Here is a 23,417-nt window from a genome sequence, read left to right on the forward strand (position 1 = left end):
CAAAATTTAAAATATAAAAGTAAGATATTAATTAAACATTTAATCTAAGATTAGGGATGAATAAATGGGAACAAAAACATTAAGACACTAAAGTTGTAAATTAATGATTTTTCATCCACCCATCCATTAAATTCTGTATGGTAACCCTTAACCTCATCAAATCTCCACCGTTGGATCTCTGACATGTTCCTGCGACACTCTCCACAGTCCACAATCCACACACTACACAGACAGTAAAAGTTAGCTCCCACTAGTCCACTTTTTGGTTCTCTCTCTTCAAATTTCTCTCTTTTTTATGGGTTTTGTTGTTTGGGATTCTCTTCTTTTTGGGGTCCGACCTAGATTTTGAATTGTGGGACACTGGGGTTTTTGCTTTGTGAACTGGGTCTGTGGAGAACCCCATTCTTTCGAGGGTTTCAAGTGAATTCTTCTTTCAATGGCTCTGATTCTGCTCTTTTTCCTTCTAGCCATTTCTGTTGTTTCTGCTGATCAAGGTGAGCTCCTCTTCTTTGTTGTTGCCATTCTTGTCAGATTGCATCTCTCTCTATTTGTTTCTTTTCCATTTGTTAGAATCAGTTTCAGTGTAGTGTTCTTGAGCTGTTCTTCAATGTTTGTTCTTCATTAGAAATTTTGTTTTTTTGTTCTTTTTATTTGACTGGCCATAGTGGAATAAGTGTGCATGTGGTATTGTGTTGATGGATTTTTGATATCTTTTGGAATGCTTGTCCATAACATTTTAGTGGGATCTGGACTTGGAATTTACTAGCAGGAATGTGTTATGAAAGGGGACTTTAGTTTCTGTTCTTAGAAGTTGAGGTTACTGATAATGAAAAATTTCCTTTTGGTGAAAATGAAATCTATCTGAGCTTTTTTTGATGGGGAGTTTTCGTCAGCTACCATGTTTGGTTCCAGATCAATTTCCTTCTGTCTTTTAACATCTTAGTCTATTGTGGTGTGGAGAATCTTGGAAGAGGAATGTGGGATCTCACGTCGGTCGGGGAGGAGAATGAAACATTCTTTATAAGGGTGTGGAAACCTCTCACGGGAAGCTTGAGAGGGAAAGTCCAAAGAGGACAATATCTGCTAGCGGTGGGGCTAGAGCTATTACAAATGGTAACAGAGCTAGACACTGAGCGATGTGTCAGCGAGGAGGCTGAGCCCTGAGGGGGGTGGACATGAGGCGGTGTGCCAACAAGGACGCTAGGTCCCGAGGGAGGGTGGATTGGGGGGGAGTCCCACATCGAAGTGCCAGCAAGGACGCTGGGCCTGAAAGGAGGGTGGATTGTGAGATCCCACATTGGTTGGGGAGAAGAACGAAACATTTTTTTATAAGGGTGTGGAAATCTTTCCCTAATAGACGCGTTTTAAAAACCTTGAGGGGAAGTCGGAAAGGGAAAGTCCAAAGAGGACAATATCTGTCAGCGGTGGGCTTGAACTGTTACAAAGGGTAACAGAGCTAGGCACTGAGCGATGTGCCAGTGAAGAGGCTAAGCCCTGAAGGGGGTGGACACAAGGTGATGTGCCAACAAGGGCGCTAGGTCCCGAGGGGGGTGGATTGGGGGGGAATCCCACATCGATCAAAGAAAGGGAATAAGTGCCAACAAGGACATTGGGTCCTGAAGGGGGGTGAATAGGTAGATCCCACATCGGTTGGGAGGAGAACAAAGCACTCTTTTTAAGGGTGTGGAAACCTCTCCCCAGCAGACGCGTTTAAAAACCTTGAGGTGAAGCCCAAAAGTGAAAGCATAAAGAGGACAATATCGGCTAATTTTGGGCTTAAGTAAGTGATCAAATTCTATCATGCGGTGTTTTATGGATGTTGGGGTCTTACACAAGCAAATGATAAAACATTTGAATCACCCAAACCTACTTACTTTTTTCATGGAAATGAGCTGTTACATTTGGAAACAATGACAATTTCTATAATTATGCTGTTTTCTTCTATATGTTCCTTTCATCTCTTCATCTCTTCCTCCCTTCCCCTATTTGGGTTGATTATAAGATTTTGTGTGATTATGTTGATGTTCTTTTTCATGTTCATCATCACGATTACGTGAACCGAGCTGAAAAATATTGCGTTCGTGCTGAAAAAGACTGTCTAAACTCGTGAATATAATTGCAGATGCATTCATTGGTGTAAACCTTGGTACAGACCTTTCTGATATGCCCAGCCCCACTCAGGTAGTTGCACTTCTTAAGGCTCAAAACATTAGACATATCAGGCTATATGATGCCGACCGTGCCATGCTGCTTGCGCTTGCCAACACAGGCATCCAGGTATCCGTTTCTGTACCCAATGACCAACTCCTTGGAATTGGCCAGTCCAACGCGACTGCAGCCAACTGGGTCGCTCGAAATGTCATCGCCCATGTTCCTGCCACCAACATCACAGGCATAGCCGTTGGCTCTGAAGTTCTTACCTCTCTTCCAAATGCTGCCCCAATCCTAGTCTCAGCCCTAAAGTTCATTCAATCTGCTCTCGTCGCATCTAATCTAGATCGCCAAATCAAAGTTTCTACTCCACATTCTTCTTCCATTATTCTCGATTCGTTCCCGCCTTCGCAGGCCTTCTTTAACCGTTCATGGGACCCTGTCATGGTCCCTTTACTTAAATTTTTGCAGTCCACCGGGTCGTATCTCATGCTTAATGTCTATCCGTATTACGATTACATGCAATCGAATGGTGTGATTCCTCTAGACTACGCTCTTTTTCGACCCCTCCCTCCAACCAAGGAAGCTGTTGATGCCAATACCCTCTTGCACTATACTAATGTCTTTGATGCAGTTGTTGATGCTGCATATTTCGCAATGTCGGCTTTAAACTTCACCAACATTCGAGTTGTTGTAACGGAGTCAGGCTGGCCATCTAAGGGTGATGCGTCGGAGCGAGATGCAACATTAGACAATGCTAACACTTACAATAGCAACTTAATTCGACATGTTCTTAACAACACTGGAACACCGAAGCATCCCGGAGTTCCTGTTAGTACCTACATATATGAGCTCTACAATGAAGATTTAAGACCTGGTTTGGTCTCAGAAAAAAACTGGGGTCTCTTCTATCCAAATGGAGTGCCAGTTTATATCTTACACTTAACTGGTGCTGGTGCTGTTTTGGCAAATGATACCACAAACCAGACGTTCTGTGTTGCAAGAGACGGTGCCGATCGTAAGCTGCTGCAGGCAGCCCTGGATTGGGCTTGTGGACCGGGAAAAGTCGATTGCTCCTCGTTATTGCAGGGGCAGCCATGTTATCAACCAGATAATGTTATAGCTCATGCAACCTATGCTTTCAATGCATATTACCAGAAAATGGCTAAGTCTCCAGGGACCTGTGATTTCAAAGGAGTAGCTATCATCACCACCACAAACCCAAGTATGATATCTTGAAATTCTTAGAAATAGTGTATATTTTCCGATGATTTGCTAATACTCGGTTTGACGTTTCTTGTTTCAGGTCATGGTACGTGTATTTTCCCAGGAAGGTAAGAGACGACGACTCCTAAATAGTCCTACTAAATTACGTCTGGTCTTAGTTAAACGCTATACGCAAAAGCGTATATATGTCCTACTCACTGAGCTTTTTGTATTGCAGTAATGGATATAATGGGACTTTAGTTAATAGCACATCTTTGGCTCCATCTTCAAACTCTTCTGATTCAGCTGGTGGGTGCCGTCCAAAGTCTCTCTATGGTAGCAACCCTTACACCATGTCAATGATCTTGTCTGTCTTATTAATGACTTTGGCATTCTTGTGATGTTGCTGCTGCTGCTGCTGCATTTTTCGTCTTGTATTCGTATATCTCCACGACGGTTTTGGATTTTCAAGCTTAGTCCCGTTTGGTTCCAAGCTATTGTAACTTATTTAGCCAGTTTTGGTATGGTCGAGGGTGGACGAGTGGGGGATAGGATCGTGAATGTGGCTATATTAGTCGTCGATCGAGTTCGACGAGCCATCGTTTGGATTTTGTAGAGAGAGGAAAAAAAAGGAAATCAAAGGATTATTTGTGAGCTCGTGTAAGTTGTAACTATCATCATCATTCTTTGGAGTCTCCATTGCTTAGCAAGTTTGTTCGGATCTTCAGTTTAATTCACTCAAAAATATTGTAGTTGAAGCCTAAACCTTTTCTTTTCTTTCTAAATTGATATTTACCTAAACATTTATTAAATTTTGTTAACAAATTAAAAATGAATAATTTGATACGACGTTAAATGCCACTAGCTAGTGTCGTTTTTATGCAATGTCGTCACTAGCTTAGAAAACAGCTGTTGGTGGACTGACCCTCCTCTCATATTTAACGTTAGCGCTCATGGTCGATGGTTTAATCAACAATCTAACCACTCAAATTAGAGTAACCAAAGGGATACGTACAACTTAGAGCTCACGCGTTGGTTATTGAAACGCACCTGAACAATTATCAAAGCGCCACGTGATATCACCCTCATTCAAACATCAACTCGAAAGTAGGTCGAAAGTGGGGCTAATGTTATGGACAAAATAATAGCTTGTCACCCGAGATGCATTAACACACATGTCTATTTTATTAATAGAAAAAGTATTATTATTATTGTCAAACATGTCCATAAATTAATAAATAGAAGTTTCTTAATATTTTAAATATTTTAAATATTTTCTGGACACAATTGGAAAATTTTAAAAATTTTAAAAATTTTAAATTTAATATTCGGAAAATAAAAGGTAAAAAAAAAAAATAAAAAAATAAAAAAAACGACAAAGATTTTGGGGGTGGGGTAAGTTACATTATTGCAACTCTGCCATTTGCCCGTTGTCTCCAATGTGCTTCAGCCAAAAAGGAAAAAAATAATAATAATAATAAATAAATAAAATATTGTTATTTAATTTTTGAAAAAAATTGAGGAGATTTCTAGATCATTGTTTTAATCGACAAAATTTGGCCACAGAATACAAAGAACAGTCCAAACACCGATTCGTATTTATTTATTTATTTATTTTATTTATAATTTTATATTTGCACGTGTTTTTTTAATCATAAATAAATATACTTTCACTTCTTCCAATAAATTACTGAAAAGATTCTTCTGCGTTCTGTCGCATCGTGCATTCTAAAAGCTTTATTTATTTCATTTTTTTTATTTATTTATTTTTTAAAATTGGAAGTCCCATTATATTTATGATATTAATAAATAATTAATTTTGTCCACTCTAGACAATATTTTTATATTTAAAATATAGTTTAAATATTTCCCATATTAAATAAATTTTTTTCATAAATGAGGTAGTTAGAACTTTAGATTATATATAAGTTTTAATAAATTATTTATTTTGGAAGAAAATTATTTTTAATAATTAACAATTTACGACTAGAGATTAGTTTGTGACTCTCTGATAATCTATCGTGTCTTTCAACTACTAAGACAGTATGTAGACTCTTGTCAATCGAGACAGGTTCACTGTTAGCGGACAGTTGGAGACCCCTAATAGATTTCACATAATAATATGATAGCCGATGATGAAGTTGCACAGAACCATGGCTACACACTCGTTTTCTAGGGTTTTCTCTTCCTTCCCCGCTGGTCAACAATTCCAACGAACGTTTTTTCTTGATTTTCAATTTTTCTAGATTTGAATTACAGTTCACAGAAAAATTGAGAAGAGACCAAACAATTGGGACGACTATAAGCTAGGTTGGATGAAATTGTTTGATATATAAATAATACATACCATGTGAACTTTATTCACATGTTATGTATGTTTGAGCATGATTGAATGATGGTATGACTACATACAAGATTTACGAGACATCGATTTAGAAATGTATTCCAATGCATGACTAAGGAATTTAAGTCATGATGGCATGAAAGTATTATGCCCGAGACTTCATACATGTTGCATGCACATACGATCATGGATTATTTTTTCAATTACGTACACACAGACAGATTCATACACTTAAAAAAATATTATTCTTGAAATTAAACAACATCATTTAATTTTGACTTTTTCTTTTAAAAAAAAGTTTGTTGTAAGATATGAAAATTAATATAAAAAGTTTGTATGCATTGTACGTTTCTTATATAGTTTAATGAGATATTAATTAATTAATTAAGATATGCGTGACAGTGAAGCATAAAATTTAGTATAAAGTTTTCATATTATATAAAGGGGAGCTGTTGTGCCAAAAATAGAAATGCTTTGTTTGAAAGTAGGGCAACCCCCATAATAGTAAAGCTTCAAAATAAATGATTATGCTCCATTATCAATTTCTCATCATTATCCTTATCAAATATACTAATAATTAAATTTTAAAGTTGAGTAAATGATTACATTTATTTTACGTTTTCGATTAGGTTAATGATATGTTTAAGGTTGGTTTTTAAACACAATTTTGTTTCTTTTAAGGATGTTCAAACTATTGTTGTGTTCGTCACGTTTCAAATTTATGGACTGAAATTACATATTTATGACATCTATTCGTACTCTTGATAAATGCGTGATATTCGAGTAAAAGAGAGGTATATGAACATTTTATATTGGGTGATTTCTTGGTAATCTTCTTAAGAAGTATGTGAGTGAAGATGTAACAGCCCAAGCTCATTACTAGTAGATGTTGTCTGTTTTGATTCGTTACGTATCGTCGTTAGTCTTAAGGTTTTAGAACGTGTCTACTAGGGAGAGGTTTTCACGGTGTTCTAAATAACGCTTCGTTTCTCTCTTCAACCAAGGTGAGATCTCTCACAATCCACTCCTTTGGGGTTCAGTGTCCTCATTGGCTCGCCGTCTAATGTCTATCTCTGATACCATTTGTAATAGTCTAAGTCTACTGCTAGCAGATATTGTCTGTTTTGACTCGAACGGTGAGCTTGAGCTGTTATAAATGATATCAGAGCCAGTCACCGAATGATGCGAGACATTGGTCAGAATAGAGTTAAACCCTCCCTATAGTAGATGCGTCTTAGAACCGTGAGACTGATGATGATACATAATGAGCATAGTAGCCAAATATTCTCAAGTGATTAACATTTGCATTTATTATACTCTACGATTCTTGAGGTGCAATGCACTCAGTCATTCTATCCTCACTGTCGATTTTATTTGGATGTGATTTCAGTTCATTCATGAACACCTTATTTATTCGAGTGTCGTAATAATCAATTTTCTTATAAATTGATTTGAAAAATTAATAATTTTAAATAATGTTTAATATGTCTTTAAAATTTTAATTTTATATCTAATAAATCTTTAAACTTTAAAAATTTTAAAAAAAAACTTTAAACTTTTAATTTTATGTTTAATATATTTTCTTTTTATATATATAATTATTTTTGTTTTTTTTTCATAATTCAAAATTATTATTGGGCGTTAGAAGACAAATAAAAACAAATATTTTAATAATTAAGGATTGATTCTTTGACTTTTTTGTTTTAATTAATCAAAATAAAATAATAAAAAAAATATTTCTTCCTTTTCTTTATAGAGAGAATAAAATATTAAAACAGATTGATGCTTAAATCTTTTTTTATATGGAACAAAATATTGATTTAACCGATACTTGAAAGGAACTAATTATATTATTTTTTTCCCTTTTGACTTCGGATTGATTTAAATATTTTTCGAGCTCGAACGTTCTATAAATTATAGCAAAGGATTAACATTTTTTTCTTCCAGAAGTCAGGTTTTGGATTTAGAAATCTGATAAAGGTCGAACTTTCTATGAATTGTAGCAATCACCTATCTACGTACATAAAAATTGCAGATCAATTGTGTGATATGGCCTTGTAGCTATAATCTATCTGTGTCCCGATAGTTGTACCTCTACTTTACGATCTTTAACTTTCTGGAACTACTCATTTGTGTGCATGAAAGTCAACCAATTTTGAATAATGCAAACACAGACAGACTGGTGGGACCTAAAACTTGACTGGTCATGGACCCCACTTCTTTTCGCACTAAAAAAATTTGATGTACTATATTTCCATACACACGATATGTACAAACATTACTTTCATACGTCATAGGCTTGAGTATGAGTAGGAGTACAGTCATTTTTGAACGACGTCGCCACTTGGATCTTCCTACAGTTATCATCACTGGTAACGACAATATAGGCAAGGAGAAATATAAGAGTTCGTTTGTTTTCGTGTAAGTTCTACTTTCGAGAGTAGAGTTTGTGGTTTTTAAGATGGTAGTTAGTTGATCTGAAATGATGTGCAAAAACCCATTTTATCCGTAGTTGAAATAAACTTAAGCGATGATAAAAATTTGAAGAAGGTTCCACGAAACCACAAAAAAATAGACCTCAAACGCTATTCTAATTAGACTTCGAATATAAAATTCACGTGAAAATCATAAAAATAAATAAATAAATAAAAACAAAATATAATATAAATAGGCACACTTCAAAAATTATTTTTTTTTTTAAAAAAAGGAAGGAGACAAGAAGGAAGGCACGTAATATCATGTCAACATTTGTTTTTCGTTTTAAAATTGTAAAATAAATAGTAATATTCACACATTGAGTAAAAAAGAAAAAAAAGAAAAAATCGACGAGTTGAGGCGAATAAATCGTTAGGTGGCGAAAACATCGGGATTAATCAATTAGTGAACCACGTGCGGAAAGCCACGTGGCAGTCTATGACAGAGTGACAGCAAATGAGAGTGGTACCACCGCCGAAGTAATGCGTGGAGGGTCTTCACAATTCGCACGTTGTGAGTTACCGGCTAAGACGGTCACCTCACCGGATCTATCGGTAAAACTCTTCCGGTTAATTCATAGACATGCTTATATTCCTTCGACAGGCCAATATCCAATTACGCCTTTCTTCTCTCTTCTTTGCTTTATTTTGCTGCTCTTCAATTCTCCTTTCCTTTTTCTTTGTTTCCGAGTTGGTCTTCTGTGGTCGTTTTTTTTGTCTGAATTTTGTGTTGCTGTCGGGTTTTTTGTCTGAAATGGAGAGGGATTTCTTGGGTTTGAGCTCTAAGGAGCCATTGGCTATGGTGAAAGAGGAAATCGACAACGATGGAGTCCAAGATTCTGGTAAATTTTCTTCCGGTTCCGTTTTGTTTCTTTGTTTTGGAATCCTCTGTTTATTGCTTGTTGAATCTTGAAGTTCTTGGTCGGAGTTGCTTTTTTGGGACTCAGACAGAATTCCCAGTTGAAATTAATGGTTACTCTTTGTTATTGATTAGCTAGGTAACAAAATCCTCTTTGATTTCAGCTTAAAATCTGTTGTTCTCCATATAATTAGGGCATTTTTTTATGTGTTCTTGTTTTGGAGCTATGAAATTTTGAAATTCCCTAATTTCATGTGTAGTTCTTAGTCAAGATAATCTAGTGTTACTGTCTGGTATGTTCATTGATCTTCATGGCGGCGTTCTTTTAGGGTATACTAAAAGTTCTGGCGTTCCATGGTCCTCTAACAAGCCCGCCGCCCTTCCTCATCTGATGCCTTCCAAGATTTCTGCAGGGGACAAGACTTCGAAGCTCGCTTCTGATCCGGTCGTGGTTACCTCGGATCAACAAAGAGCAGCTGAAATACAGGTTTCATATGTGTTCTTCAGTGTTGTTTTTGATGTATGAACTTGTAAACTAGAACTTTATCATCTTGCATATATACCTAATATGAGTTAGACATAGATGTTGGAAATCATTTCAAACATGGTTCAGCATAGAAACCAACCATAGTTAGATTTCAAAATGGTCGGGAGGCATTTGACTCATGGATTGTTAAACCGAGGCCGAGGTTAAGAAGTCGATCCTATATTGGTTGGACTGCATAATCCATAGACATAGTTTACATAAACTAAATTTCTATGACTTATTTTCTTTGTATAGCCCAAAGATAGTTTACACTAACGCAGATCTCTCGACTCCAGGCTTTCGAAATCCAATTACGACGAGATCGCGTGTGAAAACATCTCATTATTATGTTTAAAGAGGATTAACAGATGTATTTGCCTTTTCTAAATATATGGTTGTCTTTTGTTTGGGCTGATATGGTTGTATCGCTTTCTCCGGTTCGACTTGTTCAATCTAGAAAACGTTCAATCACGATAGGCAAGGTGGTCCTCATTTTTCCTTGGAAGCTTATCCTATGCAACCTGATATGTATTCGACTTATCGTCCTCACGAAGCAAAACTATTTTCAGTTCCAAATCAAGGTATATCAGTTTCCTTAGGCAATCCATCCTTGAAGAACCCTTTTGCTCTTCCTGGTCAGATGGCTGGTTCTATCCTCAAACAACCACTTGGAGGAGTCCCTGTCTCGAGTGCTCCAAATTCCCTTTTCCCGCCGTTCGGTTCCATTGTCGGGATCACTGAACCATGGTAATACTCTTAGACTTTTACCTTTCAACTTCATTACTTCACTATATTGAGCTAACAGGTAGAACTATCCCGTGTTTCAGGAGTAGCATGAAACCGACTGGTGGATCCCCAGCTCAATTGACTATCTTTTACGGCGGTACCGTCAACGTCTACGATGACATTACCCCCGAAAAGGTATTTATTAACCCCTGGCCGTTTCGAAAAGAGTCATAATTTTGCCTCTTTTGAAGTAACATAGTACTCGTTTCCAGGCTCAGGCTATAATGTTCCTGGCTGGAGCTGGAGCTGCCATTTCCAAAATTGCACATCCAAAAGCTCAACCTCATGGAATGGGTGCAAAAATGGCTGCAGCAAGTGACGTTGCTCCAACGAACCAACCCGTAACCACCTTGCCTTGTCCTGCTCTCTCGAGCCCCTTGTCCGTTTCTTCTCACACAGGTGCCCAGTCTGCAAGCGGATCAAGCTGCACCGATGAGTTGAGAGGAGCTAAAAGCAATAGAGTCCACACCACTCCTATCAGCAAAGGAGAGCCTCTAAGAATAGTCAATCCAATCGGCTCTGTCACTGCTACTGCTATGATGCCCTCTGGTATGCCATTCTCCTACAGCAGTGATCATATTTCACCATAAACGTTCTTGATAGTATAATAGGTCGAAACTTTCTCGAGTCGCAGCTGATATTTCGTTTCCTGTTTTCTTCTACAGCTGTTCCACAGGCTCGTAAAGCTTCGTTAGCTCGGTTTTTAGAAAAGCGCAAGGAGAGGTAAGTCCCTTTATGATTTCTTGACTAAAAAGAACATAATCAAAGAAAATGTAGATCCAAATTCTATAATCTGAACAATTATGGACATACATATAGGGTGATGAGCTCTGCCCCATACAATCTTAGCAAGAAATATTCCGAGTGTGCTGCAACAGAATCGAACGGTGCAAATTTCTCGAGTCCTATCACAGGCAACAGTGCTAATGTGGCAAGCTAAGCGCAACGATCGTGTACGATGCAGAACTTAGATAAGAATGAATTTCATATGATGTTTTGTACTAATTGTTATGGTCTATTATTATCTGAACAACAAACCTTGAAGGGATTGGACTATATTCAAGTTTCAAAGTTCCACGTCTTAAATAATATTTTCCTATACATAATTGTTGTAGGGTTGTGAATTCATGTTCAAACTTTGGTTGGATCATTTGCTTCCAACATCCTTATGTAGCGTTAATGTACTATTCCATCTCGAGAATTTCACACCCTTACTAAGAATGCTTTGTTCTTCTCTCCGATTGATCTTTCATTTAGTATACCATTTAGAACATCTCGTGCTTATATTGCATACTTATCTAGTGATAAAGATTTTGTTGGTAGGTGTTTGAGGGTGAGAAGATAAGATTGGTTGAAGAACATGGAGTGTGGTGTTGGTGTAATGAACAAGGGTTTGAAGTGGGAGTTGCAGGTAAATTCTTGAGCTATAAGAAACCGATCTTTCATTTTCCCCACTAAGGTAACAACAAAAGGGTTTCAATCTCAAGCCTTTGTCTAATTAATTATAAATTTAATTTGTACAATCTGGGAAATCATTATCCTAAGCTTAGGTTTTAGATCTCAATTTTATAAACTCTAAATTGAATTTTATGAATTCAAAATCTTTAATTTTTTATTAAAAAAAATATAAAAGGTAAATTTGTAATTTAAAAAAAAAAATTGTTAATTGAGAAAGGTGTTTGAAATCCAAATGCAATAATGTGGCCGACATGAATTTTGAAAGATAAGATTTTATTTAATTTCAATTTTATTGAAAAAAAAAAGAAAAAAAGAAATCGACATAAATTTCACGTGTTGCGTTTGAGTATGACTATTCTGCCCCCATACTCAGTAATAATGGTTTTTCGGTTTTTATTTTATTTTTATATAATTTAAATATTGTTATCATTTAGAAATCGGTAAAATAAGGATTTAGATATTTCGAATATTTCTATTTAGTTTTTTTTTTATTCTCTTTCAATATTTAAATTAGAAAATTGTAGTCTAAAATAAAAAAATATTTTCATATTTGCAAAAAATTATTTAAAATTTTTTTCTCAAAGAAAAAAAGGGAATAGCGGTGTGTAGACGGTCACGTTTTTACCGTATGAACAAAGCCTGAAAGTCGGGGGTCCACCGTGGAGAGGAAAACGCGTCATTCTGTCACAATCTCCCAACCAATCACAGACGTCTGTGACGGTCGGTGATGTTTAGGCAGTGGCCTATCATTTTCAACCCCTCTTTTTAATTTTTTTATGCTATAAATATTCATAACAAAGGGGATAAGTGGATAAGGATGAGAGGTAGGCGGGTGCAGGATAGACCGGGAACCACCTGATCATTGCCCTCACCTCCCTTCCTGAATTCATTTGGAATTTGAGAGTAAATTGACCAATGGGGAAATGGGAATGATAATTTTGGACTTTCAATATTCAGAAATTGAGTGGTTGAAATGGAAAAACAAACCAACAATATGCCGAACGTGTCGGGCTACTACTTGGAAATGCGATAATAGAAAAATCAAAATCAAATAATTATCCAAGGCCAACAAAATGTTCGTATATCCCAGAGTTCAATTCAGCGTCGACTCGTGTCACACTCTTGTGTTCGTGTCGTTCGCTTGTTGAAGCCCATTTCAAATGATAACAAAGCTCATGCTCTCCTACAATTACACGTAGAGCCTAAAGGAAAAGCATGAATTCGTCTACCACAAGCAATATCATCATAAGAACAGCCTTCTAAGCTTCCTTCGAAATGATCCAAATTAACATACACTAACGATATGAAGCCCAGAAACAATTTAACAAACAACAAGAAAGAGGAACACTTAGAAAGAGGACTTCCTGCAAATGCTTCAAAATCCTATCAGGAAGTGTCCCGACGAGACGAACAAGTGAAGACAAACACTATAATACAACAATTAGTTCCAAACTTTGACCCGTCCGTAAACATTCGGGCCAGGCCAATTTGCGTTACACCTCAACTAGTTTCACGTAAAAGCCATCTAACCCCACAAAAACTAGTTTATAGAATGTAATATCCCTGACTGACACAGTATAAACCCGTTCCCCAGTCAGCAGTTGTGTACCCAAACATGGACTGTGTAGGGCAATCGACTTGGACTCTCTATAATTATATTTGCAAAAGCACGTGGCCATGTTGTTATAACATTTGTTCAACACAGCTCTGGCCTAAGTCATAAGAAATAGTTGGATTTGTGCCTCCATGTGGTGGGAGTAACTGGAAACAACTCAGGTCTTTTCAGTCATCATCATTCCATCTTGTGATTTTCAACGTAAGTTAAAGTACACATGGACCTCCTTTTCTAAGATCCATCTCTCAGATGTTATTGAGTTGGAGTCCTAGAAGTTTAAGTCGAAGATCAAGAAAGAAACAAACGGTGGATCATGTTGGGATTGTATATACTTCTCAAAGTCTACGGGACAATGAAGACGGCCAAAAGCTATAGAAGATTGGAGTGTCATTTGAATGAGTATTCATGCACGTACAAAATTATACTGAGGATGCAAAAATCAACGGTTCTCAATTGGCAAAGGAAATTCACATGAAAACGTCAAGTTTTCCAATTTGCATCTCATACCGAAAATATCTCTTTCACATCATAAATGGGTCCTTCCAGGATCTGACACATTGGATGAAATGGGAAAAATCAAAGCCTTCCAAGCCAAGAAGACGTCATTTCAGGAAGATACAATAATCTAAAATTCCAACCTCATGTTCCTCACAAGAGAAGCACCAAGATCAAGATTTCTCCACATTCTCCTCTTCTTTAGAATCTCCTAGCCTAAAGAAAAGGAAGAATCTAAGGCCACTGGCTGTCTGTATTTAAACTGTTTGTGATTTGGGACCAAGAAGCTATTTACGAGAGAGAAAAGCTCAATTCAAAGGAAGCTCAACAAAGAAAGGCTCTAGACACTCACAGGGAGACGATGAACCTAGCTATAAGTTATATCACCTAAAAGGCTGCAGAAATCCTCCATGCCCAAAAACACTAAGAGCTCCCTGCTTGGTCGGGGGGGGGGGGGGGGNAGCAAAAAGAATGTATTTTAACCTGGTAGTTAATCCTTCCACATAAGACTTCCTAAGCAGGGGAAAACAGCCTTCTTGGAAATTCTAACCATCCAAAACAAAAAAAAACAAGGAGCATAGGGGAGCAAGGATCACGCGAATGACAAATAATAGCAAGGATCACAAAAAAGGTGAAGAATTGCCTAAAAGAGAATCCATCCGAAGGTTTTCCACCCGCAATTAGAAACCATTAGCCCTAGGACGGCAATGAATATCAACCACAAAAAGGACAACGATTCTGAAAATTATACAAGGTGGAGTTTCACAAAGAAGGCAGACAGTAACCACAAGTCCTCCAGCAAGCAAGCCATCCTCGATAGAAAATTTCAAAATATTGAAAAGAGCAACTAGGTGAGATAACTTTCCAATTCTTGAATATGCCTTTAGCATAAGAAACCAAGATCCATTATACAAGATGAGCATCATATTGCACACAAAAAATGTATGCCATAAAAGCATTCGACTCCAAAGAGGAAAACAAAGTCTTTCAGCCAACAAGGTTATACTTCAAAGTTTCAAGTTCCCTATGCCCAACACATCTAACAAAACCATTCTCAAGACAATCTCACACCTAACCCCTAACCGAATGAAAACCCTACCCTTATCAACACTCTCCCACGAGAAATCCCTCTGAATTTTCTCCAATCCATTACTGAAGCTGGAATATAGTGCAAAACAAACGGGATAAGTATCAATAAGTGTCCCTTGGTGAAAAGACATTCTTTCTAAGAAGAGACACTTTTGGTCGTCTTCTATGATAGGACTCCAAAAAGGGTAAAAGGTTGTACTTTAACTTGAAAGGTTCCTCGTGTACAAAAGTTAGAACAAATATAGTTCCCTTCTACAATTACAATGAGGGTCGTAAATTATGATTCAAAATAGACTTAGTGTTGGCAGACAAAGGGCGGCCTTTTCCTAGAAAGAGAGGTCACTAGGACCAATTCTATAATAGGATTCCAAAAGGGTATAAGATTTTACTTGAAGGCTTTGTGGAACTCGTACAGTTACTCATGGACAAGAGTAGAAACAAGAACGGCACCTCTTCTAAAAAATCCAACAAAGCTAAACTGCTTCAATGATTTTAGAAGGTTACAGTAGGTCTCAAAATAAACTTGGACAACAGTATGGTTGGTGCTATTTCTGAGCAAGTCCTAGAAGTCCATATAGAAGTCTATGGGACGTTCATAAAGCACCATTAGAAAGACAAGTATAACTGCCGCCAAAGGAGCTAACAAACAAGGGGCAGTAGGGACGAACTTAACATTAAGAAGAAAACATAGCATTTAGAACGACGTCAATAAATCTAAAGACAAGAACTGCATACACCACAATTAGATTTGGGACAGGAAGTGCATCTTCCTCAACCGATTCTCCTATGTACCAAGAAAGTATCACATTAAGCTAGAAACCAGATAAATTCAACGCCCATGTGCAAGTAAAACATAAATGGTGAATGACAACAAAGTTCATCATTTTCATCAGCATTGATCCAATGCAAACACTAAAAACAATGACAAACAAAGCAACCATAGTGTAAGTAGAACAAAAAAAAAAAAAAAAAAAAAAAAAAAAAAAAAAAAAAAAAAAAAAAAAAAAAAANTACTAAATAACACTAACATTTCCACTGTATAAGAAAACAGAACGACAGTGTTTACAAAAACATAAACCCTAATCACCACTCCCACGAACCAGCTATATGAATAAAAACTTTGTAATCCGCAAACATTTCAATCGGACGGTAAGACATTCAAGACTCATATCAGTTTCATAATATGTAATAGCAGTATCAGAGTGGAACACAAAACGAGCTGCAATATCCATAATATAGCATCAAAAAACCGAAATTAAAGAAAAAATCCCAAAACAGAAGAAAGAAAAAAACAGACCCAATTACTCGAAAACCCACGATTCGCCGCCCATCTCCATCCTCAATCCCGATTCTTCAACCTCTCGACACGCTGGTTCAATTGCTCAACCTTCACAACCAAATGAGTGACAGAGTACAACAGCCAGTAGAACACAAGCGCCGCAGCGATCAAGAGTGCATTACGTTGGCTCTTCATGATCGATTTCTGGTGGCGAAGGTATTCTGAAGGGGTACAGGAGTCCGATTCGCAAGTGGGGCGAGTCTCGTATTTCCAATAGATGTCCATGAGCAAGAAGAGGCAAAAGGGGACGACGGAGAGGAACGGCTTGAGAAGGTTGCGAGTGACGGCGATTAGGCCCTTGCGAAGGCCATCAAGGCCTGGGAGCGTGAGAAGGAGGACCATGATTGCCTCGGCGGCGGCGGCATAGCCAAGAACGACCCATTCCAACGCCATTGGTGATAGATCCGAAGAGGGAATTGGAAGTCCGTGGGATTGATTGATCTGTGTGTGAAATGAAATTGAATGCTTTTTGGTGTAGCGGTGTGAAGATGAGTTTTGCTTTGGGGATTAACGAAGACGGAACATTAGCGAAGCACGTGCCAAGTGATGCTGGCATGTGTGAAATGGGACACGTGTCATTTTTTCGTATTTCACAAACTAATTTTTTTTATTTAATTCCTAAACTATACGAATACGTCTAATTCTACTTTTAAAAAATAATAATACTTCATAAAATTTGTCCTTATTTAGTTTCTAAATTTAATTTACAAAACTTATCAATTTTTTATTTTTTTTTTAATTTACATATTTATAATACATAAAATCAAATTTAATTAATTTTTAAATTTACTAGAGATTTATTAAAATATAAAATTGAAAATTTATAGACCCGTTTGCAACGGTTCAAGCCCACCGTTTTGATCCGTGACATATAATGTATCGCTATTAGCCTCACATTTTTAAAATACGTCCTTTTGGGGGAGAAATTTTCACACCTTACCAGAATGTTTCGTTCTAATCTCCAATGATGTGTGATCTCACATGGGTTGGAGAGAGGAATGAAACATTCCTCCTAAGGATATGGAAACCTCTCTCTAGTGGTCGGTACCTCACCATCGTGATTATTTAATAGAATAGATTGAGATGAAGCTTAGGATCCATAAATTGTAATATATAGTAGGGTCGATCGGTAGTGGACTCGATGGAATTGGAGGAGATACCACCATTTTCATTAACGGATGAAGATAAACTGGAGTCGAGGAATTCAGTAATAACTCATGTCCAAGATTCGAAATTTGAATTTTACAGCGTTTCCCTACATCCCTTGCGATACGATCACGTTACCTACTCCTCGCTTCTTAAAAGTGAAAACTATCACCATGGACGTACGAGCTCTTCTAGCATGCTTTGTCATCACTCACATGCATCTCCTTGCTTCTTAAGAGTGAAAATTATCCCCACGTACTTACACGTCCTTTTAGTATATTTTGTCATCACTCACAATCTCACATGCATCTAAGGAAAATTCTCAATAGGCCACCCACCATAGAATTGTTCCAAACAAAACAGACTTATCTATGAATTTCCTATGATTAAGTCACCAAAAGGAAGATGCACCTTATTAATATAGGTAGTGACTTCCTATCCTTAGAATCGCTCTCTTCAGATACCCTTCCTTAATTACTTGAGTGTCACAAAAAAAACTCCTAAAAAAAACGAAAAACTTAATCAGTACTTAAAAATAGGAGAGAGTTACCGAAACAAAAAAAGCACGAGGGACCTGAGGAAGGAGCACGAGCAAGAGGGAGGGATGAAGGAGCGAGGACACTATATTTCACGTGTCGGTGACACTAATAACAAGTTACACGAAACACCATTTCAACCGCGAAATTTGAATGATAGAGACAAATGGTTAATGGGCAGAGCCAATAGTGGAGGAATTGATACCAAAGGGTTTGGAATTGATGCAAGAACCACAACACCTTTCCCCTCTTCTCTCTACTCCAATTCTTGTATAGAATCTTGGTTCTACAAAAAAATAAAGTTAAGTTTCATATTCTATTCTCTTCTACTCTTTATCCTATATCGTTTGTTTCAAACTCTTTATTTTTGTCTTCTACTTTTTCATTATATTCTGCACGGTATTTATGTGGTTTCTTCGTCTTTTCAAAGTATGATGTATATCGTAACTATGTATCATGATTTAAAAACATGGGTCTCATGCATATTGTATGTCATGAGCACGAGATACTTTTTTAATATACTTTGTATGGACGCATACACCATAACATGATATGCACTGCTTTCTTTTAGTTAGTTTTTGACAACACAAGCGTACGCTAGCACATAGTCAGCCCTAAAGAGTTCTTGTGTGCATATATGAATTATGTGTAAAGAAATACTATGCATCCAACCTTACTTATAAAAAAAAAATTGTCAAAGAAGAAAGAGGGTCCCATTATGAGCTATGATTGCATTTTTCGACCCAAAATACTCGAACTTGACAACGTGAGCTAAATCAAGTCACGAGAGTTTGATTATGCATTTATGTTGTAGCTCTTAGGTTATAATAAGGCCACGTACTTTCTGCCTAATCGTAGATTAATAATTTTTTGACTTCTTTTTCTTTTTTAGTAGGCAAACGCTTGAGATATTGTACATAGTCGTCCATAGTTAAAGAATGACGTTAAATGCTGATTAGTTGATTAATTTCGGTATCTAATTAAATGTATATTTAATTAAGTAATATAAAGTAGAGAGCATAGAAACTTTCATTAAACCCACCAAATAACACACATCCAATAGTACAATTTTGTTTTCCTTTTTTCTCCCATAAAAGAAAAAGGAATTCAATCAAATATATTCTCAATTAATATATCAAAAGCAATATGTAAATTCATATGAGGATAAAGCTAGAAGTTGAGTGGGTCCGACATGTCGAATCTCATGAGCTTTTTCTCTTTGTTGTCGTTGCAGCTTCTTTCAATGAACTTTTTTTTTTTTTTTTTTTTTTTTTTTTTTTTTTTTTTTTTTTTTTTTTTTTTTTTNCATTTCAAAATTCACTTCATTTGCCACCTATCGAGATTCAAATACCGAATGAATTAGGTTAAAATTTTTTTTTTCTGTACGTTCTTATGATTTGAATAACGTTTTAATTAAATTTTTTCGAAGAGTTTTGTGAAAAGAAAATAAAAAAATAATAATAATTAGAATTTTTTTTTTGTAATGATTCTTTTAATTTATCGAAAATTGATAAAGAATAATTTAATTGCATAAAATACCTCTTTGTTTGTCACAATAATGGCTTAGGAAAGCGAGGAAGACAACGATGAAGGCAATTCCAGCAATGAGTCCAATTATTACTGCAATAGTCTTCTCTATCTCAACGTCATCGTTTCGATTATCTGTAAACCAATTAAATGGAAAATAATTAAAAAAATAAATTCCACGGATCTTTCTTTATCGAAATTCTCTCTTTTTCTACCGTCTTTACTCTATTGGATAGATATAACTTTTATTCCTTTTAGAATAAAAAAAAAAAAAAAATTTAATTTTTATTCATGAAACAAACCCTTTTTTAAATTGCTTTTGTTTCTCTCTTTTAAATACTTTTCTCAAAATTTATTTTTGAAAAGTGAAAAATTAAAAATATGTTAAATTAAATGCATGAAAAGATGAGAAAGCAATCATCACATTGACTCAAATCTCCACTTCACACCTTTATATGCAAATAAAATTATAAATAATTTTTACAAAATTTGTACTTTTTTTTCCTCTAATTTTATTTCATCCTAAATATTTTTTTCAATATTTTTAATTATTAAAATTAAATAAGACGGGCGAGAAATACATAATCTAATCTTTTATCTCTAACTAGTTTAGTTAACGGAAATTTTTTTTTCTTTACTCCTCGTTTATTTTCTTAAATATTTAATAATATTATTTAGTAAAATTTATTAAAATATTTTAGCAAGTAAATCTCTATTACATGGAAGCGTTTAAGTAAATAAGCAATTAATTAATTAATTAATTAAATTGGAAGTTTGTAATTTCCGAAAATTAAATATTAAAAGAAAACATACCATTTCCACCGCCGCCAGCGCGGGGGCGGACATTGCCATGGGAGAATCGAGCATAGCACTTCCCCAAGAACATATCACCCCACCCGGCCGCCGCACAGTCCGCCTTAAGCCGGCCCACCGCCGTCGCAACACAATCCTGGCACTCCACCGCATCCAAATCCCCAACGCACTGCGCCAATCCTTGAACATCTCCGGACCCACCAACTCTAAACGGCTGATACCCACCGCCGCCATCAGCCGCCGCCAAATACGCCAAAACCGCATCCCTTCTAGCCAACCCACCGGAATCATACCCCATCACCGCCCCACACTTCTTCACCACCATACTCTTGTCCTCCACTCCCAAAAAGCTAACATTGTCGTACTTCACAAAACACCCCTCCAGCTGCAACGCGCCACCGCACGCGTCCAGGCAGATAGACCCAAGTTGAGCCACAGCATGAGTCACACACTTGCCACATGCCACGTTTTTGAGATCGCCACGACACTGGAATAGACCGTATACAGTGTCGCCGTCGCCGGCGCCGGCGACGGTGAAGTTAGTGTAGAGTGTGAAGGAGGAGGAGGTGAGGAGGGAAGTGAGGAGGGAGTTGATATTTGACTCAATGGTTGACCCGGGTGTGTATTTTGACTGAGAACAGCCACCGTAAACAAAAGACGTCTCGCCGGTGAGGGCCGCCATGGACGGCGGAAGAGTAGAAATGAAGAGGAGAAGGAAGAGGTAGAGAAATGAAGCCATTTTGGAAGAGAAGAGGTTTCCAATGGGTATTTTATATGTTCGATTGATCCCATGCAATTAACTTTTTCCCGATCTTAATTACAAGTTTTTAAGACAAGACATAGATCCTTAAAAATTGAGACATGTCTTGTAATTCTTCTGAGAGAATCTTTTGATAATTTAAGTTACTATCTGAAGCAAATACAGATCTTAATAGAAACAAATACATAAAATTTGAAACTGAGAAAAATAGGAACGCGAGAAACGATACATTTCATCGGTATCACACGAAAGTCAAACAATTTGTAGCATTACACACATTTGTTAAATTAAAAGGGATAAAATGAGAAATAAGTAAATAATGAAAATATTTTTCATTTCTTGTTTTTTGATGCTCTCTCTTTCTCCATATCTTCAAATAAGCTTCCATCATAAACAGCCTTCACAGTTTGCTTCTGAAGCAAGCCATTCTCATCTTTGCAAAGACTGTACAGAATTGTCCATTCTGCCCATGCACCAACCCTTAAACAAATACCATAAATCATATCAATTTCCATGGGTTAAATTGTAAATTTGGTCGCTAATTATGTTGTCTGCTTGTATTGAGGTTTAGGGTCGAGAGTAAAAAATTCTCGGTAAAAATAAATGAGATTATCAACGTGGGTGAGAGATAGTTGTACGATGATCGGTAGAATTTAACAAAAATATAATGATCGAACTAAACTTTTTAAAATCGTAAGAACTAAATTGAAACTAAATTCAAATCATCGGGACTAAATCTAAATTTAAAAAACTATAAGGATCAAATTGAAAATTTTAAAAATTTGAGGAAGTGTTCGGGAAGAAACCAACCATCCACCGTAGTCTTTGGGTTCTCTATTCGCCTTTAGCAAGCCTTTCACCTCTTCTTCCGTCAAGGCATCCGGGTAGGTTAGAGCATGCTTCCGAAATATTTCTTCAAATTTCGTAGCAACAAATCTGCCATTCACAATCACGAATTTTAAAATATTTCGTTTTGTTCTTTATAATGACCTATTGGGTCGTCGTCATTCTATCATCAATGGTTTAATAAACGACATATCAATTCAAACACGTGCATTAACATCTTAAACAAAGTCGGTACTGAAGCCATACATAAACTGAAGAAACAATCGATATCTAATGCACGCTTGTATTAGCACATCAATACACATATTCAAGATCAGGTATTCGTTCATAGAATAACTTAATTGGATCGATTAGCAAACTAGACCGTCTTTATTCTCCCTTTCTTGTATTTATGGTTTAGGTGCTAGTTTAGGGTAAAAGTTATAAAGTTGAGAGTAGTTGGACGCAATTAGTGATAAATAGGAGGACTTAAAAGNAGGCACTGAAAACTACCTTCCCTGTTGATCATATACGCCAGAATCACTTCCATGTTTGGCAAGTTGGATGTTCTTTATCTCAATTGGGAACATCAAATTTGGAAATTTCCCCTGCAAAAGCAATGTGGGTATATATATAGCGACAGAGTTAAATTGTTACAAATGATATCAGAACGACATCGAGAGATGTGCTAACAAGAAGGTTGTACCCTAAATGAGGTGAATGATATCAGAACGACATCGAGAGATGTGCTAACAAGAAGGTTGTACCCTAAATGAGGTGGACACTGGACGGTGTGCTCAGCTTTTGGTGTGTGTGTGTTTTTTTTTTCTATTTTCCAAAATAATTAAAATTATGTATTGAGAGGAGAGGAGAGGGATTTTACCGGTCGGGTTTTAGAGCTGAGTCCAACGTTAATAAAAACGGCGGCGACGGCGGACAATAAGAAATTGGCGCCAATTGCTCGGAAGCCCTTGAAGGTCTCCCATGGATAAACCACCCCATCTTTGTTCCTATCGAAGAACGCCACGTGTTTCTGCAGCACGTTGTTCCCTGCATACAACCATGGGTGACCCTTACCTTCTAAAATCAAAATGACAGAAACGCAATTTCGACAAATTCTGGGGGGTTTTTTGGGAATTTACCTTCTCCGCTGAGGCTCGATGACAGAGTCGAGAGTTCAGTCATGGTGAACAAGAACACGAAGAAGAAGAAGAACGAGAGAGGAGGGCCTTTTTGTAATTTTGGTTTGGTAATTAAGCGGTGCGTTTTGGAGGATATGAAAATGGGACCATTACTCCCCTCCCTTATATACACTCTTTTTTTGACGTCTTCCAACTCTGACTTGTCCTCCACTCCATATCTATTTATTTTCTTTTCATTTTTTTTTTAAAATAAAACTAAATTATATATATATTTTAATTTTTTTTAGGTAAAAAATAATGGTGCTTTTAAGCTGTTACAAACTCTT

At 36.7% G+C, this 23,417-nt stretch overlaps 5 protein-coding genes across 8 annotated transcripts; 2 read left to right on the forward strand and 3 right to left on the reverse strand.

Moving 5' to 3' along the window:
* The first annotated feature begins 251 nt into the window (after positions 1–251).
* On the forward strand, positions 252–4,122 carry LOC111787519 (glucan endo-1,3-beta-glucosidase 3). The gene is made up of 4 exons (XM_023667507.1): positions 252–494; positions 2,123–3,376; positions 3,458–3,485; positions 3,596–4,122. Exons 1-4 carry the CDS (start codon positions 437–439, stop codon positions 3,756–3,758), a joined length of 1,503 nt encoding a protein of 500 aa, XP_023523275.1. The 5' UTR covers positions 252–436; the 3' UTR covers positions 3,759–4,122.
* Positions 4,123–8,780: 4,658 nt separating this feature from the next.
* LOC111806658 (protein TIFY 6B-like) lies at positions 8,781–11,567 on the forward strand. 4 transcript variants are annotated; one of them, XM_023692053.1, is made up of 8 exons: positions 8,782–9,017; positions 9,364–9,521; positions 10,018–10,042; positions 10,130–10,307; positions 10,388–10,481; positions 10,559–10,895; positions 11,012–11,069; positions 11,166–11,567. In XM_023692053.1, exons 1-8 carry the CDS (start codon positions 8,930–8,932, stop codon positions 11,284–11,286), a joined length of 1,059 nt encoding a protein of 352 aa, XP_023547821.1. In that variant the 5' UTR covers positions 8,782–8,929; the 3' UTR covers positions 11,287–11,567. The 4 variants fall into 4 exon arrangements, with proteins under 4 accessions (XP_023547813.1, XP_023547821.1, XP_023547805.1 ...); XM_023692045.1 differs by having other exon boundaries at positions 8,781–9,017; positions 9,448–9,521; positions 10,018–10,307; XM_023692037.1 differs by having other exon boundaries at positions 10,018–10,307.
* A 4,450-nt stretch (positions 11,568–16,017) lies between these two features.
* Positions 16,018–16,835, reverse strand: LOC111807049. Its single transcript, XM_023692638.1, has one exon. It carries the CDS (start codon positions 16,733–16,735, stop codon positions 16,343–16,345), a length of 393 nt encoding a protein of 130 aa, XP_023548406.1. The 5' UTR covers positions 16,736–16,835; the 3' UTR covers positions 16,018–16,342.
* A 2,495-nt stretch (positions 16,836–19,330) lies between these two features.
* LOC111778487 (cysteine-rich repeat secretory protein 12-like) lies at positions 19,331–21,220 on the reverse strand. Its single transcript, XM_023658385.1, has 3 exons — positions 20,365–21,220; positions 19,564–19,686; positions 19,331–19,357 (listed from the first exon to the last, which is right to left on the reverse strand). The coding sequence occupies exons 1-3, from the start codon at positions 21,101–21,103 to the stop codon at positions 19,347–19,349; spliced, it is 873 nt and encodes a 290-aa protein (XP_023514153.1). The 5' UTR covers positions 21,104–21,220; the 3' UTR covers positions 19,331–19,346.
* Positions 21,221–21,290: 70 nt separating this feature from the next.
* LOC111778559 (probable peroxygenase 4) lies at positions 21,291–23,237 on the reverse strand. Its single transcript, XM_023658498.1, has 5 exons — positions 23,092–23,237; positions 22,833–22,999; positions 22,463–22,557; positions 21,935–22,060; positions 21,291–21,604 (listed from the first exon to the last, which is right to left on the reverse strand). Exons 1-5 carry the CDS (start codon positions 23,132–23,134, stop codon positions 21,457–21,459), a joined length of 579 nt encoding a protein of 192 aa, XP_023514266.1. The 5' UTR covers positions 23,135–23,237; the 3' UTR covers positions 21,291–21,456.
* Between the last annotated feature and the right edge of the window lie 180 nt (positions 23,238–23,417).

This window comes from Cucurbita pepo, chromosome LG01 (genome assembly GCF_002806865.2).
Source record: "Cucurbita pepo subsp. pepo cultivar mu-cu-16 chromosome LG01, ASM280686v2, whole genome shotgun sequence".
Taxonomy (NCBI): domain Eukaryota; kingdom Viridiplantae; phylum Streptophyta; class Magnoliopsida; order Cucurbitales; family Cucurbitaceae; genus Cucurbita; species Cucurbita pepo.